General features: G+C 35.9%; 2 protein-coding genes across 3 annotated transcripts; one reads left to right on the forward strand and one right to left on the reverse strand.

Annotated features, from left to right (window-relative positions):
* On the forward strand, window positions 2868-7261 carry LOC18770080 (ABC transporter G family member 15). 2 transcript variants are annotated; one of them, XM_020568112.1, is made up of 9 exons: window positions 2868-3176; window positions 3918-3997; window positions 4079-4268; window positions 4344-4540; window positions 4701-4826; window positions 4915-5334; window positions 5894-6166; window positions 6520-6627; window positions 6843-7261. In XM_020568112.1, the coding sequence occupies exons 1-9, from the start codon at window positions 2933-2935 to the stop codon at window positions 7197-7199; spliced, it is 1995 nt and encodes a 664-aa protein (XP_020423701.1). In that variant the 5' UTR covers window positions 2868-2932; the 3' UTR covers window positions 7200-7261. The 2 variants fall into 2 exon arrangements, with proteins under 2 accessions (XP_020423701.1, XP_007203778.1); XM_007203716.2 differs by having other exon boundaries at window positions 4079-4540.
* LOC18770809 (NADPH-dependent thioredoxin reductase 3) lies at window positions 7288-13935 on the reverse strand. Its single transcript, XM_007204042.2, has 10 exons — window positions 13449-13935; window positions 13084-13285; window positions 12820-12925; window positions 11804-12069; window positions 10467-10746; window positions 9412-9519; window positions 8815-8901; window positions 8506-8610; window positions 7785-7915; window positions 7288-7668 (listed from the first exon to the last, which is right to left on the reverse strand). Exons 1-10 carry the CDS (start codon window positions 13672-13674, stop codon window positions 7608-7610), a joined length of 1572 nt encoding a protein of 523 aa, XP_007204104.1. The 5' UTR covers window positions 13675-13935; the 3' UTR covers window positions 7288-7607.

Here is a 14345-nt window from a genome sequence, read left to right on the forward strand (position 1 = left end):
CTTGTAGTTCTAATCAAACTTGCCCATTTATTTTCATTGTTTCACTATTTTATTTACTTTTTTATTATATTTTATTTCCCTCTCAATTGAATCAGTTTATCATTCAATTCATAATCGTTTGATTTAAAGCCATTTTACTTTGTGCAGAAGTCTTTTATTTATTTAGTTTTATTTTATTTTCAAGTCTATTAGGGTTTTAATATTACTAAAAGTGGCACGCTCGCAATTCACATATTCTCAAAGCCTATTCTAGGTCGTTGTTATTTTTCAAGGTAAACATATTTTGGCACGCCTAGTGGGACTTCTAATGCATATATTGCTGACAATTTATGTTGGTGTATGCGTTATAGGGATACAAGGGGTAGATTATGGTACGTTTAGTACGGTGGTTTGTCATGGATTGGATTAAATCTTAGGACTGTCTTGGATTGGCCTAAGCTGGATTAAGTACTGACATATGTTTGGTTATGCGTCGAACTAAGAAGCTAGATTGTAAAAATAATAAAGACCTATGTTTGGTGATGTGTCGGACAAAAAAATAGTTATTGTAATAATTAGATTTAAGACAATAATAATAATAAATAACTAAAATTCTAATATTTTTTAAAGGCTAAAATTATCTTAAACAAAAAAGGGTTCGGACTTGCGTGTTCAATTTAGCAAGGGTGCTATATTGCGAACCACTTTTCAACCTTGCTATATTAAATAAGCGAGTGAGGGGTTTTGTTTACTATTGGACTAATCTCATTTAAGTTAGTTCCTCTCTTATCAAACATAAGTTTCAAGTGCTATTTAAGCCAGCCCAGTCTAGGCCTACCAAACGCAGCCTTAAGGGCGTAAGAGTTGGAAAGATCCGCCCCTATAATTTGGTTGGCAGACTCCATTAAAAGCCCTGCAATACATGCCAACATATCCGCCCCTAATATTTTCATTTAATATATAAAAAAATCCAAAATAAAATGCAAAAGTCTGGTTTTGATCAAATTATTCAAAATTTGAATTTCAAATCCAACATATAATTCTCCTTCTTTCCATCTCTCCAAACAAGAAAAGAAACACAAATTTTAACTTCAATCTCTCTACTCTTTTGTTCTACCCCACATTTACACAAATCCTTGCTCTCTGAAGCTTTACAGAAGAAATCTCCTGGCCTTCTTCTTAATTTGCTGCAGGAAAAACAAAAACAAAATAAAAGTTATGCGTCCTCCATCAAACCTGCAAGAGTTGAAATGGTATAAATATCCTAGATCTACGTGAGCATCCATGATCCATGGGATAAATAAAAAGGAAACAACTTCTTGAAAAAAACAGAAACAAAATTCTTACCAACCATATATGATATGGAACCAATGAAACGAAAGAAGAAAAGAAAGAAAGAAGTGAGGGAGAGGAAGAGGAAGAGTAGGCTGGATATACAGTACAGGAACAAGATCGACTAGTGAAAGCAGAAATAAAGTTTAGTTGGAGGAAACCCTAGGAAATACTCGGAAGAGAGCACGCTCGTAATTCACACATTCTCAAAGCCTATTCTAGGTCTTTGTTATTTTTCATGGTAAACAATGAGATACAGATATTCACACCTAAACAAGTACAAAGTAATTAATGGTGTGTTTACTAATTGGGAATTGAATTCTACATATGGAGAATTCCTAAGTTTACTTCACATCAAGGAATTGAAAAGTAAGTAGGGTCCATACACAAATTAGGAATTGAATTCCTAATTTTGGAGGAATTCATGGCATGTTTACTAATCTGTAATTGGATTAGGAGGAATTGAATTGAGGATGAATTGAATTTAGGAGGAGTTGGATTGAGGAGAATTAGATTCTGGATTCCTATTGAAGTTGTTTAATAAACCATATGGATTGAGGGGAGTTAGATTCTAAATTCCTATTGAAGTAGTTTACTAAACCATATAGAATTTGAGTAGGAGTGGTACTAATTACTAAAATGTCATCGTTGTTGAGTTAAAGTAGATGACAAATTTGGAATTTTGAAAATTGTGTGAGAATATAATGGGTAAAAAAGATGAATTCCTAATGGGTTAGTTTTCCAGGAATTAGAATATCATATCCCACACAAGAATTGAATTCCTCCAAAATCAAGAATTCAATTCCTAATTTTGTGTGGGCCCCAAACACAAGAATCTTTCATAAGTGGAATTCAATTCCTGATGAGAATTCTAATTCCTAATTAGTAAACACAGCATCAATTCCTGAAAAGAATGAGCATGTTAGTTTGTTGCCCTATTGGAATTGGTACTTTAGATGTTGCCCGCATTAGTTTTTCTAATGAAGTTTCTCTTAAAAAATAAAAAATAGGGTTTTTTTTTTCTTTTAAAATTATGAGAAAATTGGGTTATGATTTAAAGATGATGTATCAACTAAGTTCTTTGGATAAAATTTTAATGAGGTGTCATATGCATGAAAGAAATCAAGCAGATCATGACAGAAAAAATTCAAAATGATGATCCGAATCCATCGAACAAACATGAAGAGCCGCAAGAAATGGGGGTCTCAATTGATCAACAAGTGGTGTGGGGCAGCACTTTGACTTTATGAGATACAGATCCATCTCCACCATCCATCAACCATCATCCATATCCACACTTAAACAAGCAAGAAGTAAATAAGAGTACCAGTGCAGAAAGCATGGAGGTGTAAAAGACGTGGGCCCTCGAAAACTCAGTATGCTTGCAGTAGCGTCCATGCAATTATTGCAAGCCAAATTTGATTATATTTCACCATAACGAAATTAATGGCGGTGCCCATACTGCATAATGAGAGAACGTGATTAGGCTCTACAAGTCGTCCCCTTGGCCATGTATTTATAAGATAACACGTAGGCTCTGTAGAAGAACTCAACAACACAATATTATTTCTAGGGTTTGCATTGCAGTGAGTAAATTTACATATTTGGTTGGCCTGTAAAAATGGCAGAGAGGTCGAGTGGTTATATTGAGGGAATGATTGAAGAGGATAAAAGATCGGCTTCTGCAGGGAAGTATTTGGTGTGGGAAGACATAACGGTGGTGGCTCCTCAAAACTTGAGAAATGATGCAACCTCAAGAAAGCAGCTGTTGAATGGGATTAGTGGTTTCGCTGAACCTCACCGGATTATGGCCCTCATGGGTCCTTCTGGTTCAGGAAAATCTACCTTACTTGATGCCTTGGCTGGTATCTCTCTTTCTCTCTCTCTTTCTCTCTCTCTCTCTCTCTCTCTCTCTCTCTCTCTCTCTCTCTCTCTCTCTCTCTCTCTCTCTCTCTCTCTCTCTAAAGTAATTGATTCCTTGGTTAGAATTGATATGTGATTTCCCATACCCTTGTAAGCCCTGTGTCTCTTTGTTGGATACAAAATACTATAATATTTCGCAAACAATAATACTCATCCAGAGAAAGGCCATACTGCATGTGAGTTGAGACCTACAACTATTCACCAAAATTAATGCACACAACTACAATTTGAGCAAAGGTCTGTTGGTGTCAGTTGGTCACTTATCTATGATCTATCTAATTATAGTATATAGCGGGTTTTCTTCCCTAAGGATATATCTTCTTCTTAAAACAGGACATCCTATTTTTGGATTGTAATCCAACTATCAGAACCATCCAGTTTTTAGATTCTCTTTCAAGCATGATTCATGCAAAAAAAAAGTCTACTAAATCGGAAATATAATCAAATTTGACTATTTTTGTGTGAGGATGATCCTTGGAGTAATCTTACATCCCTTCATAATGTTCTCTCACGATTAGAATGTAGATGAGTAATGATGTCTGATTTGACTATTTTTTGTGCAAGGATGATCCTTGGAGTAATCTTACATCCCTTCGTGTAAATTTTTTTTTTCTATAACCACTCGTCTCACGCTTGAGGTATTTTTTTCTATAATATTTTGAGAATTCCTTATTTATTAACAGGTAGACTACCTGCAAATGTTAAAATGTCGGGAGATGTTATACTCAACGGCAACAAAAGAAAGTTAAACTGCAGAGACATTGTAAGCATAATTAGAACTAACATGAAATTTATTTATTTTTAAAAAAATTTGATTATAATATTAATATGCATGTATTTTCAGTCTTATGTAACTCAAGAAGACCTCTTCCTGGGATCACTCACAGTCAGAGAAACCCTAGAATATTCAGCTCATCTCAGGCTTCCTTCTACAATGACTAAAGATGACAAGAATGAGGTGGTAGATGAGACCCTCACAAAAATGGGCCTCCAAGATTGTGCTGAAAACAACATTGGAAACTGGCATTTGAGGGGTATAAGTAATGGAGAAAAGAGGAGACTTAGCATTTGCACTGAAATACTAACACAGCCTCATGTCTTGTTGCTAGATGAACCCACCAGCGGCCTGGACAGTGCTTCATCTTTCTTTGTGATATGGGCATTAAGAAACATTGCTCATGATGGAAGGATAGTCATTTGCTCCATCCACCAACCGAGTAGCGATGTGTTTAATCTCTTCAATGATCTGCTTCTCCTAGCAGGAGGTGAAACTGTTTATTTTGGAGAAGCAAAGATGGCTGTAAAGGTAAGATTATTATTTCTTAATAGAGCCGCCAAATTTGTTCACCGATATCTCGTTTTTCGAAATCTGAGCCTACTCTGAACCTCAATCGCATATTTCTAACAAGTAAGATAATGACAGACATACTAATTAATTGATGGCTTCTTCAATTCTTACTCTTCAGTTCTTCGCGGATGCTGGATTTCCTTGTCCAACAAGAAAAAATCCTCCAGACCACTTCCTTCGATGTGTTAGTTCAGACTTCGACCAAGTTATTGCAGCACTTATGATATCTCAAAGAATTAATTATGTACGTAAATTTCTTTAATTTTTCTTCAGAAGGCTTTGGTTTTGCTTGTTATATTATTAATGAATTGTTTTTGGGATTGTCTTGGCAGGGATCATCGGGCTCTTTAAATTCCGAAATGAATTTGACAACAGATGAGATCAAAGGAAAACTCATCAATGAATACAAGTCCTCCACATTTTCATCAAACGCAAGAAAAAGGATGAGAGAAATCTTAACATTGCAGGAAAAACCTGCCACAAAATCAAACAAAGAAAATAGTAGCAGCTGGTGGAGGAAGCTATGCACGTTGATTAGCCGATCTTCACTGAATATGTCTAGAGATATTGGGTACTACTGGTTGAGGAGTGTGTTTTACATTTTAGTTGCAGTGAGTGCTGGCTCTTTCTTTTTCAAGATTGGGACAAACTATCAAGCAATTGTGGCAAGAGGAAAGTGTGATGGTTTCATCTACGGTCTCATGATCTGCTTGTCCATTGGAGGCATACCCTTTGTTATTGAAGAATTACAGGTAGACATGAAGCCTCATCCTTAATTCGCTCATATGATTGTTTTCACCTCGATACTTGCATTGTTAGTCTGTGAATCGCGAAAATTCATCAGTTTGATTCTATAGTTTGGCAACATAAGTGTGGTAAAAGAACATTACCAGTAACAGTTTATCGAGTTATATACACTAAATGGCCCTCAGGTTTTCAGTGTATTCATAAAACAACTGAAGTTTCGGAAATTACACTAACAATCTCTGAGGTCTAAAAATAGTTTTCATTAAACCCATTCCGTTCATTTTCTTTCCAAAAATTTCTAATGTCATCACAACAACTTCTCAAAATGAAAAAATTAACCTCAAGACAGAAATTTAACGCAATGGGTATTGTAAAGACAATTTGAAACCATAGAGGAATTAGTGTAATTTCTGAAACCTCATATTTTTGTATGAAAGCACCAAAAACTTCAGAGTTGCGTTGCTTTATTCCATCTTCTTAACACAACAGTTTTTGGGGGCATCAACTCTTGAAGCTCATAAGTACAAAAATTCAACTGTATATAACTTCAAAGTTGGCTTGCAGGTGTTTAGGCGTGAAAGACTTGGTGGGCATTATGGGGATGCTATGTTTGTGCTCTCCAACTTCCTGTCCTCGCTTCCTTTCGTAGTTGCCATGGCATTCTCTTCCGGAACAATCCTATACTACATGGTCAAATTCCATTCCGGCTTCTCTCATTACTTGTATTTTTGTCTCAATCTCTTCTGCTGCATTGCTGTCACAGAAGGCACTGCCTTAATCGTTTCAGCCGTAGTTCCAAATCTCTTGATGGGCATAGGAGCCGCAGCTGGAGTGACGGTAAACGAAATCTCACTTTTCGGTTATAAAATCGTAACAAAAACTGTATTTTACAACTAAGTAATGCTAGAGATATCAACTATATCATCTCAACTAGTACAATGGTATTTTGTTTGCTGATTTGTAGCCTTACATTAAACTTCATTTGTTTATTGATGAAAAAATGCCATGTTACTAGTTTGTAACTAAGAGTAGGTAACCCTAATATCATTGTTTTTACCTCATCTTTTGTATGAATATAACGGACACATCACCTGTCACGTAATATGATCAATTAATACAATAATATATGATGTGTTAGTAAACACGTTAGTATCTTAGTTGTCAACCATCTAATATGTTTATACACATAGGTATTCATGATGATGCCATCTCTTCTCTTCCGGAGGCTGGTTGACCTTCCAAAGATCTTTTGGCGCTACCCAATGTCCTACCTCAGCTATGCAGCATGGTCTATACAGGTATTAAGAAGTATATTAGGCCTTCCAAACACTCCTTAATTACAACTTATGATATGTTACTAATCAGGAATGGTTAGTGGAATTGATTACCTTATCTAAGTTTTCCGATTCCTGACTAACACAGTTCCTGGTAAATAAACATGTCATTAATTAGATTTGTTACCATGCCATTAAATTAGATTTGGCATCTAATTGCTGATTAAAATTTATCTCAGGGTCAGTTCAAGAATGACATGATTGGGCTTGAATTTGACCCTCAAGTTCCTGGAGAACCGAAGTTGAAAGGTGAGGATGTTCTCCTTCATATGTATGGGATAAACCCTAAAATTTCCAAGTGGTGGGATTTGGCTGCTCTGGCAGCCTTGTTAGTTTGTGTAAGAGTTATCTTTTATATGGTGCTCAAGTACAAGGAGAGAGCATCATTTTTTACACACAGACTTTATGCCAAGGCAAATTTTCAACACAAAGCCAAAAGAGCTCCATTGAGTAAGGAGCCATTGATCTCCTCCAGAAGGCACAAAACTCTTAATCCATTAGCTTCTCAAGAGGGTCTTGGATCACCACTTCCATAGTGTAATTGTACTCTTCCTGTTTGATTCACTTATTTATTTCACTGTAAATGTCTTTGTATAAGATTAAGGGTGATCACACCAAACATCCGTGTAAAGTGAAACTTTTATTAATTTATCAACATGAAATAAATACAGTTCGCAAGAAAGATGGGATTGGGATAGGCAAAAATAAAAACAGAAAAGAAGCTAAACCCTCCCAAACTTACAAATTGGCGGAAATACAGGATCAGAGAATCGAATACCGTAACAATGCATTGGCAACTCTGCATGTATAATAATCTACAGTGTAGTTGATCAATACAAGATACAATTGTGAAAATTGAAGGTGTTATTGAGCTAGCCTGTTTGGGAGGAACAAAATTGAACTACAAAATGAGGACATCAGGCAACCAAGGGTCTTGAATCTTCTCATTTATTTGCTTGAATAAATTGTCTATACTCGCTCTTCATTTTGACCCCCGATACAGTCCTACAAACAAGCATAGAACAATTAGAGCCACAAAGGAACGAGCAACCTTGTAGATGAAGTTATATGTGGTGAATAGATCACATTGGGGACAAAAATATGGACAGAGATAAACCAACCTGATCATTTCTTTATTTTTGAAGAACTGAACACATGGTGTACCCATAATTCCAGCTGCTTCTGCTACTTCTGGATCTTCCTCAATATCAATTTCAACAAAATGTACATTTTGGTCAAATTCATCTATCACCTGCCATCAGAAAAAAAGCTTAAGATTACCACATCCTCTATTGGTCATGTACATTCACGGATATATATGATGAAGCATGTTTTACTGTCACAAAAAATGTGCAAAGGCAGACAAAAGTCTCGTTTCCAAGTAAACATACACCACCAAGAACTGAACTCCTGAACTCACCCTCCCACAATCCCGCATCAAATTCTATGAGCAAGAAAATGCCACTAGGCCCAAAGGCCCACTGGCTACAGTCAATCATGCTTCCTGCATGAGAATCTTACATGTATTTGCGCCTGCTGGTAACATAAGCTTATAGGTACATTCCAAAGACATCTTAATTTTACAGATATCTGATTTATACAGTGTCTCACACATGAAAGAACACTGTGATCGCCCACAATCTGGTTTCGATTTTTAACTATAACAACGTGCAACCATCTTAAAACTTGCCCAAGCCAAATGCTTGACGTGATTTGCACACAATAAATTGAATTACGTGTGTCCCAAAAATATTCATATTCAAATTCACATCCTGTATAAAGATCATAGTAATCATGAAAGTTTAAATTATCAGTGGTATTTATACAAGTTAATTTGTATACCTTACTAAGAATTGGCTTCAAAGTCCTACACGGACCACATGTTGGTGCTGTATATAGTACACATATAAGCCTTGGACTTTCATGGTACAATTTTCGTAGGGCATACTGAAAAGCAAATACCAAAAAAGTTACTACAACTTAATTAAGAATAGAACTACTAATATTTATATCATAAAAACCCCAACAAAAAAAAACAAAAACAAAAACAAAAACCAAAATAAAAAACCAAAAAAATAAAAATAAAAAATCGTCGATTGGTTAGTATGAAATCATTAGATCATGCTAGCTTATAGGTAAAAGAAAACATGCCTGGCCCTTATGCTTTGTAAGAGTAATGTCAAAACCTTCTTGAACATCCCTGCTTGTGAGTTCCTTCTTAGCCTCTTCAGTTTTGGGCTGTAAAATGTAGATAGATGAGAAGGATGTTTTTTATGAACATTGCTATCAGAGACTATAAATTCAACTATTGATCCAAATAAAATTCCACAACGCATTTACCAAGAACACAAAGAGTCGTTATATTAATTCCTCAATAATTCCCCACCAAAAAAAAAAAAATTCCTCAATAATTTAGTGTCTTTTTTTTTTTTTTTGGCCAATAATGTCAAAATTCATTTCAGTGACAAATGACAAAATAATTATATTTCCTATCAAAGGGGTGGAAAAAATTAAGGAAACATTAAACTGTGCAGTAAACTTTATTATCAAATAAAAATAAAAACTAAATGGAACTTATGTTGGAATGCTTATCAATAATTTCTTTTACAACCAGAGGACACTAAACAATTACAGGTCTAAGAGTATGGGTTTAATAAACCTCTGAATAAAGTAAAACCCAGCAGATGAAAATAATATATTATTTCTAGAGACATGTAGAAAATATAAACTTTATTAGAAGTTAAATACCTGGTGAAACTCAATAATGAGATCTTTTCCCACAAGATATCTCTCAACTGATAAAGCGGCAACGCATCCAGAACCTGCAGCAGTTACGGCTTGCCTCCATTCATGGTCCTAATAAGGTAAAAGAGACAGGATTACAGATAGTCTACTGAGAATTTTTGCAAGCAAAGAACAATTTCGGGTCAGAAAAACAGCTTAATCTTTCTTTCTTTTTCTTTTTTTTCTTTTTGGACTGCAGAACACGGGTTTGAATTTGAATAGCAATATAACTACTTTTATGTGAAGCAGGTCCAGCAGATGTAATGCAACAAAAAAAGAACCCAACAAAGAAAAAACTCCCCATCAAGCATGCCTATCGGATGTGCTTAATAATTCTTTGTACATTACTTTTCTGTTTTTTTAAAAACTAAAAATCAGTAGACATCATCTGTCATGATGCTGGCCATAGTTTTAAAATAAATATTATAGCCACCTTTTAGAGTTTCTGGTGAAACTGAATGATTATGTTTCCTCATGAATTTCATAGACTCAAAATTCTGCCAAACATTTGGAATGTGTAGTATTTCAGTTGCATCACATGTGGACGTAACATAGGTCTCTCAGAATTTTATAATATTGAGGATAACCCTCAAGCTATGGGTGGAATTCCGACCTACTCAATAACTTATTGCTAAACCACCCAGAATACAAAAAACAACAATAAAAAAGCCTACTTTGCATGCAACACTTTCACCCAAGTTCTAAAATATTTTTTTATTCCAAACATTTCCTCGCCTAAATACTAAATTCTTCACTATATCCAACCAATGATAACTAACTTCAGTTTGTCATAATCGATCAAACAAATACAATATCTGTACCTACAATGAGGTAACAACTTGAGTATGATTGTATGTGTGATAGCATCTACTATACCAGGAATATCAATGAACCCGATTATTGAAATTGCTCAGGATACCCTTTTTTAGGTGTCCAAAGCACATAATTAGTCTTGACAGGTCCTGAGCCATATTAAGAACTGAAGAAATATAAAAAAAGAAAAGTTTTAGCAGCATTACCTGTACATCTCCAGCAGCAAATACACCTTCAACTGAAGTTTTTGCAGTACCCTCCTCTACTAAGATGTAGCCAGAGCTGTCAAGCTCAACTTGGCCTTCCAACAACTGGCTATTTGGTGAATGACCAATACCGTAAAATAACCCCTTTGCTTCAAGCACAGATTCCTCCCCACTATCAAGTTTTCGAATTAAAATACCAGAAACCTGGCCCTTCGTATTGCTAACGACGTCCACAGTCTCTGTGTTGAAGTGCAAGGTGACATTTGGGTTGTTGTACACTCTGAAACATTCGCGATAATCAACCTGTTAAACAAACATTCAGGGAGTTGAAAACTCACACATACATTAGTAAAAATTTCATCACCATCAAGGAAGGCAATCAGAATCTAGAACACAAAAATAACTATCCTGAGATTTAAAAAAAACTGAGGAATGGTCTAAAAGAACGAGGAAAATTCTACTGCCAATCACTGCACATTCCATTGCAGCTGAGCTATAAAACACTGGCATTACATAGAGAATACACAGTTTTAATAGACAATTAACATGAACTGTTCAAAATTTCTTGAGCTATAAAGCATTAATTTCCTACTCCAGCTTTAAAAAAAGCAGTTCTGTTCTAGATCAAATAGATGTAAAGCAAGCTTGATGGGAAAAGATAGAAGCTTATAACAAGAATAAATGAAGAAATTTTTTTTATAAACCAACTGAAGTAATGTACAACTTCAGATCCTTTCCAGGAAGACTAGAAACTGCCTCAACAGATTGGCTCATTCACAGGCAATGTCATCATCAGACAAATAGCATTTATGATGGTCAAATACAGTACATTCACTAATTATTCAACAAAACAAGTACCAATGTGCATATCCATTGTACTATGTACTAAAGGAAAGATAATATCAGTGACAATCAAATTAGAAAACATTTAAAAAGCAAAAATATATATAATGATAGAACACATGTATAGATGGTGACATATGAAGTAGCTGCATGAAGGTGGATGAAGTTGCATATGGAAGTAGAGGGGCAAGCAAAATCCAGTTGAATAAGTGGACGGATGATGAAACAAAATTTTCTGCTATGCTCAAATTTAAATTATAAAACAAAATTTTTAGAGAAAAATTACTATGGTATATATCCATCCATCTGACATGAGACACCAAGGAAGACAAATGTGATTAGGCTGAGAAAAAAGCATAAAAAGAAACATTTCACTTAGTATATATTTATGTGGTTAAGTAATCCACATTGACCAACCACACAAGTGTAATTTAGAAGGTGTGGCATAAGAACATCAGAACATCAATATTAAGATACGTTTCATCAACACTCACCTATCTTGCATTGCTCTAGAAGCTCTTAGTTGATCTCTACGCACAAGTAGATGAACATGACGAGCATATTTTGTGAGGTATAAAGCTTCCTCTGTAGCTGTATCACCCCCTCCAACCACAGCAAGAACTTGCCCTTTAAACAATGGTGATGCTCCATCACAAATTGCACAAGCACTGATTCCCCTACTCCAAAATTCATCTTCACGGGGTATCCTAAGCCGTTTTGCAGTAGCTCCTGTGGCAAAAATTAGACTGTGGCACTTAACCTGAAATGCAAATGCAAAACTGAGAATCAGATTAGAAGTACAAGCACAAATTAACATATGGTAAACTCAAGGCCAATAGGATATGAGTAAAATATTCAGCATACAATCAGAAGATAAATGTTACCATATTGGAAAGAGATGCACAGTGGATTATAGACGAAGAAAAGAAATCTAAACATTGGGCAAAAATGAACCTTTTTCTTTTTGTTTCTTTTATAACTTATGATTTCTTTATAGTAAATGAGGAATGTTTTATTAATGGAGCAGAGTAGGAGGATCTTTGAGGATAAATGTAAAAAGAAGGTGGACTGGTCGAAACTATGCAAGCCAATCGATCAGCCAGCTATGTTGATCAATCAACCTGTGCATTGTTTCAGCCAATCCGCATTTCAGATGTCCATACTTGAAGCCCCTCAGATGTCCATATATATTGCAGAAAAATGGAAGACTTACAAAGTTAACAACGCTACCAGTCATGTATTACTTTATAGCTGTAGACACTAATGTAAAATTCATTTTGCACTCATTCCCCCTTCTCTGACATGAAAGAATTTCACAGCTTGAATTGTCAAGTGAGACAAGAAAATAAAATTATTCAAAATTTCATTTCAAAGGAAACCCACATTCATCTAGCAATTAGAATCATTTTTGACACTGCATAAAGGCCACCTCTGTGAAGTTTGAAAGAACCCAATTAAAACAGATTACAAAAATATATAAAACCAAAACTTGTGCAAAATAACATATCACCTTACGCTCACTACTTTCCACAGTAAAAGGTCTAGTTTTGACATCAATAGACTCAACATCTTCCTGGTACAACTCTGCTCCCCAGCGTTCGGCTTGTCGCCGCATCCTGCACAACACACAAACAAACAATGTTGAGCTTCTTATGCAGCACTCTAGTTGAAATTGCAGCTTTCCTAACAATTCCCACCTGAACAACTTGGATTTTGGAATTCAAAACAAGTCAGGACCAGTAATTCCATTAAATCATAAACTTGGTTGGTTTACCTGTCCATTAAATCAGGACCAGTAATTCCATCTGGGAATCCTGGAAAGTTTTCAACTTCAGTAGTGGTCATCAACTGCCCCCCCGGGCCCGATTGATACCCTTCAAACACCAGAGGCTTCAAATTGGCTCGAGCTGCGTATATTGCAGCTGTGAATCCAGCTGGACCTGACCCAATTATCACCACATTCTCGATTGCATTTGCTGCGCAAAAACAAAATAAACAAACAAACCATCTTCATCAATTTGTACAACGATTAAAACCCACAAACTAGAACACTGTGCAAACTGAACTTCCACTTCAAAGTTCAAAAACATGCAAGCATATACAGAGAGGGAGAGACAGAGGGAGGGATGGAGGGAGCACCTTGAGAGGTAGAAGGAGACTCGGAGGAAGCTCGGAGAGGGAGAGAGTGAGGGCGTGAGCGTGGAGGAGAGAGGAGAGGGAGAGAGAGGGGGCGAGGGCGGGTTCTGAGGAAGAAGAGAGTGTGGTGAGGAGGAGGAGGAAGGAGAGAGGAAATGGACATGGTGGTGACTCGGTGAGTCGGAACGGTCTCGAAACCGGTTCCTATCTTAACACCCGCCGCAGCCATGTTTGTTTCAGACCATACAAATTACAAGGCGCTTTGTTCTTTAATGCTCTTTCTCTCTCCGATACTTTGTTTTTTTGGTTTGTTGTTTTTGGGAGCTGTGGACGGGCTGCTGCTCAAGGTTATCTATACTCGCTCGCCTCACGATGAGTGCCACGCTCTTCTTCAGTACAAAACAATTCCTAAAAGATTTTCTTTTCTTTTCTTTTCTTTTCGTTTCGTTTCCTTTCCTTTTTATTTCGGAGTTTGGACAGCCAAATGGTTAGAATGAAGAAGACCAAACTACATAAAACTCCCCAAATTATAGAGTGATTTTCAAATTCATATCTATTTTTACAGACATTTACAAGTACATACTCAAATCCTCGAAAACCTACAAATTGCCTCGACTGTCAGTCAAACCGTTAGTAATTAAATGCTAATATGACGAATATGGGCTCTATTTTTTAATAACGCGGACTTCCATGTAAACAAATATGAGGATCATTACAAACTCATACCCAATGTTTATTGACATGTTTGACCAGTACACAAACTTCATGAAACCTTTCAAAATACACCCTCCATTAAAAAAATCGTTAAAAATTTTGTTAACTGCTGATGTGGCAAAATTGGGTTCCACACAGACAAAAAAAGTAATAAAAACTCATCTTTAAAATAACTAAAAATCAAAT

The sequence above is a fragment of the Prunus persica genome, chromosome G7, assembly GCF_000346465.2.
Source record: "Prunus persica cultivar Lovell chromosome G7, Prunus_persica_NCBIv2, whole genome shotgun sequence".
Lineage (NCBI taxonomy): Eukaryota > Viridiplantae > Streptophyta > Magnoliopsida > Rosales > Rosaceae > Prunus > Prunus persica.

Excerpts from the sequence above, each read along its gene's own strand:
- LOC18770080 (XM_007203716.2), top strand. The coding sequence starts at position 2,933 with ATGGCAGAGAGGTCGAGTGGTTATATTGAGGGAATGATTGAAGAGGAT. Across the intron at positions 3,177-3,917 it reads CTTACTTGATGCCTTGGCTG|GTAGACTACCTGCAAATGTT; the intron begins GTATCTCTCTTT and ends ATTTATTAACAG. Across the intron at positions 6,628-6,842 it reads ATGCAGCATGGTCTATACAG|GGTCAGTTCAAGAATGACAT; the intron begins GTATTAAGAAGT and ends AATTTATCTCAG.
- LOC18770809 (XM_007204042.2), bottom strand. The coding sequence starts at position 13,674 with ATGGCTGCGGCGGGTGTTAAGATAGGAACCGGTTTCGAGACCGTTCCG. Across the intron at positions 12,926-13,083 it reads GGTCCTGATTTAATGGACAG|GATGCGGCGACAAGCCGAAC; the intron begins GTAAACCAACCA and ends TGTGTTGTGCAG. Across the intron at positions 10,747-11,803 it reads TCTAGAGCAATGCAAGATAG|AGTGTACAACAACCCAAATG; the intron begins GTGAGTGTTGAT and ends CGAATGTTTCAG.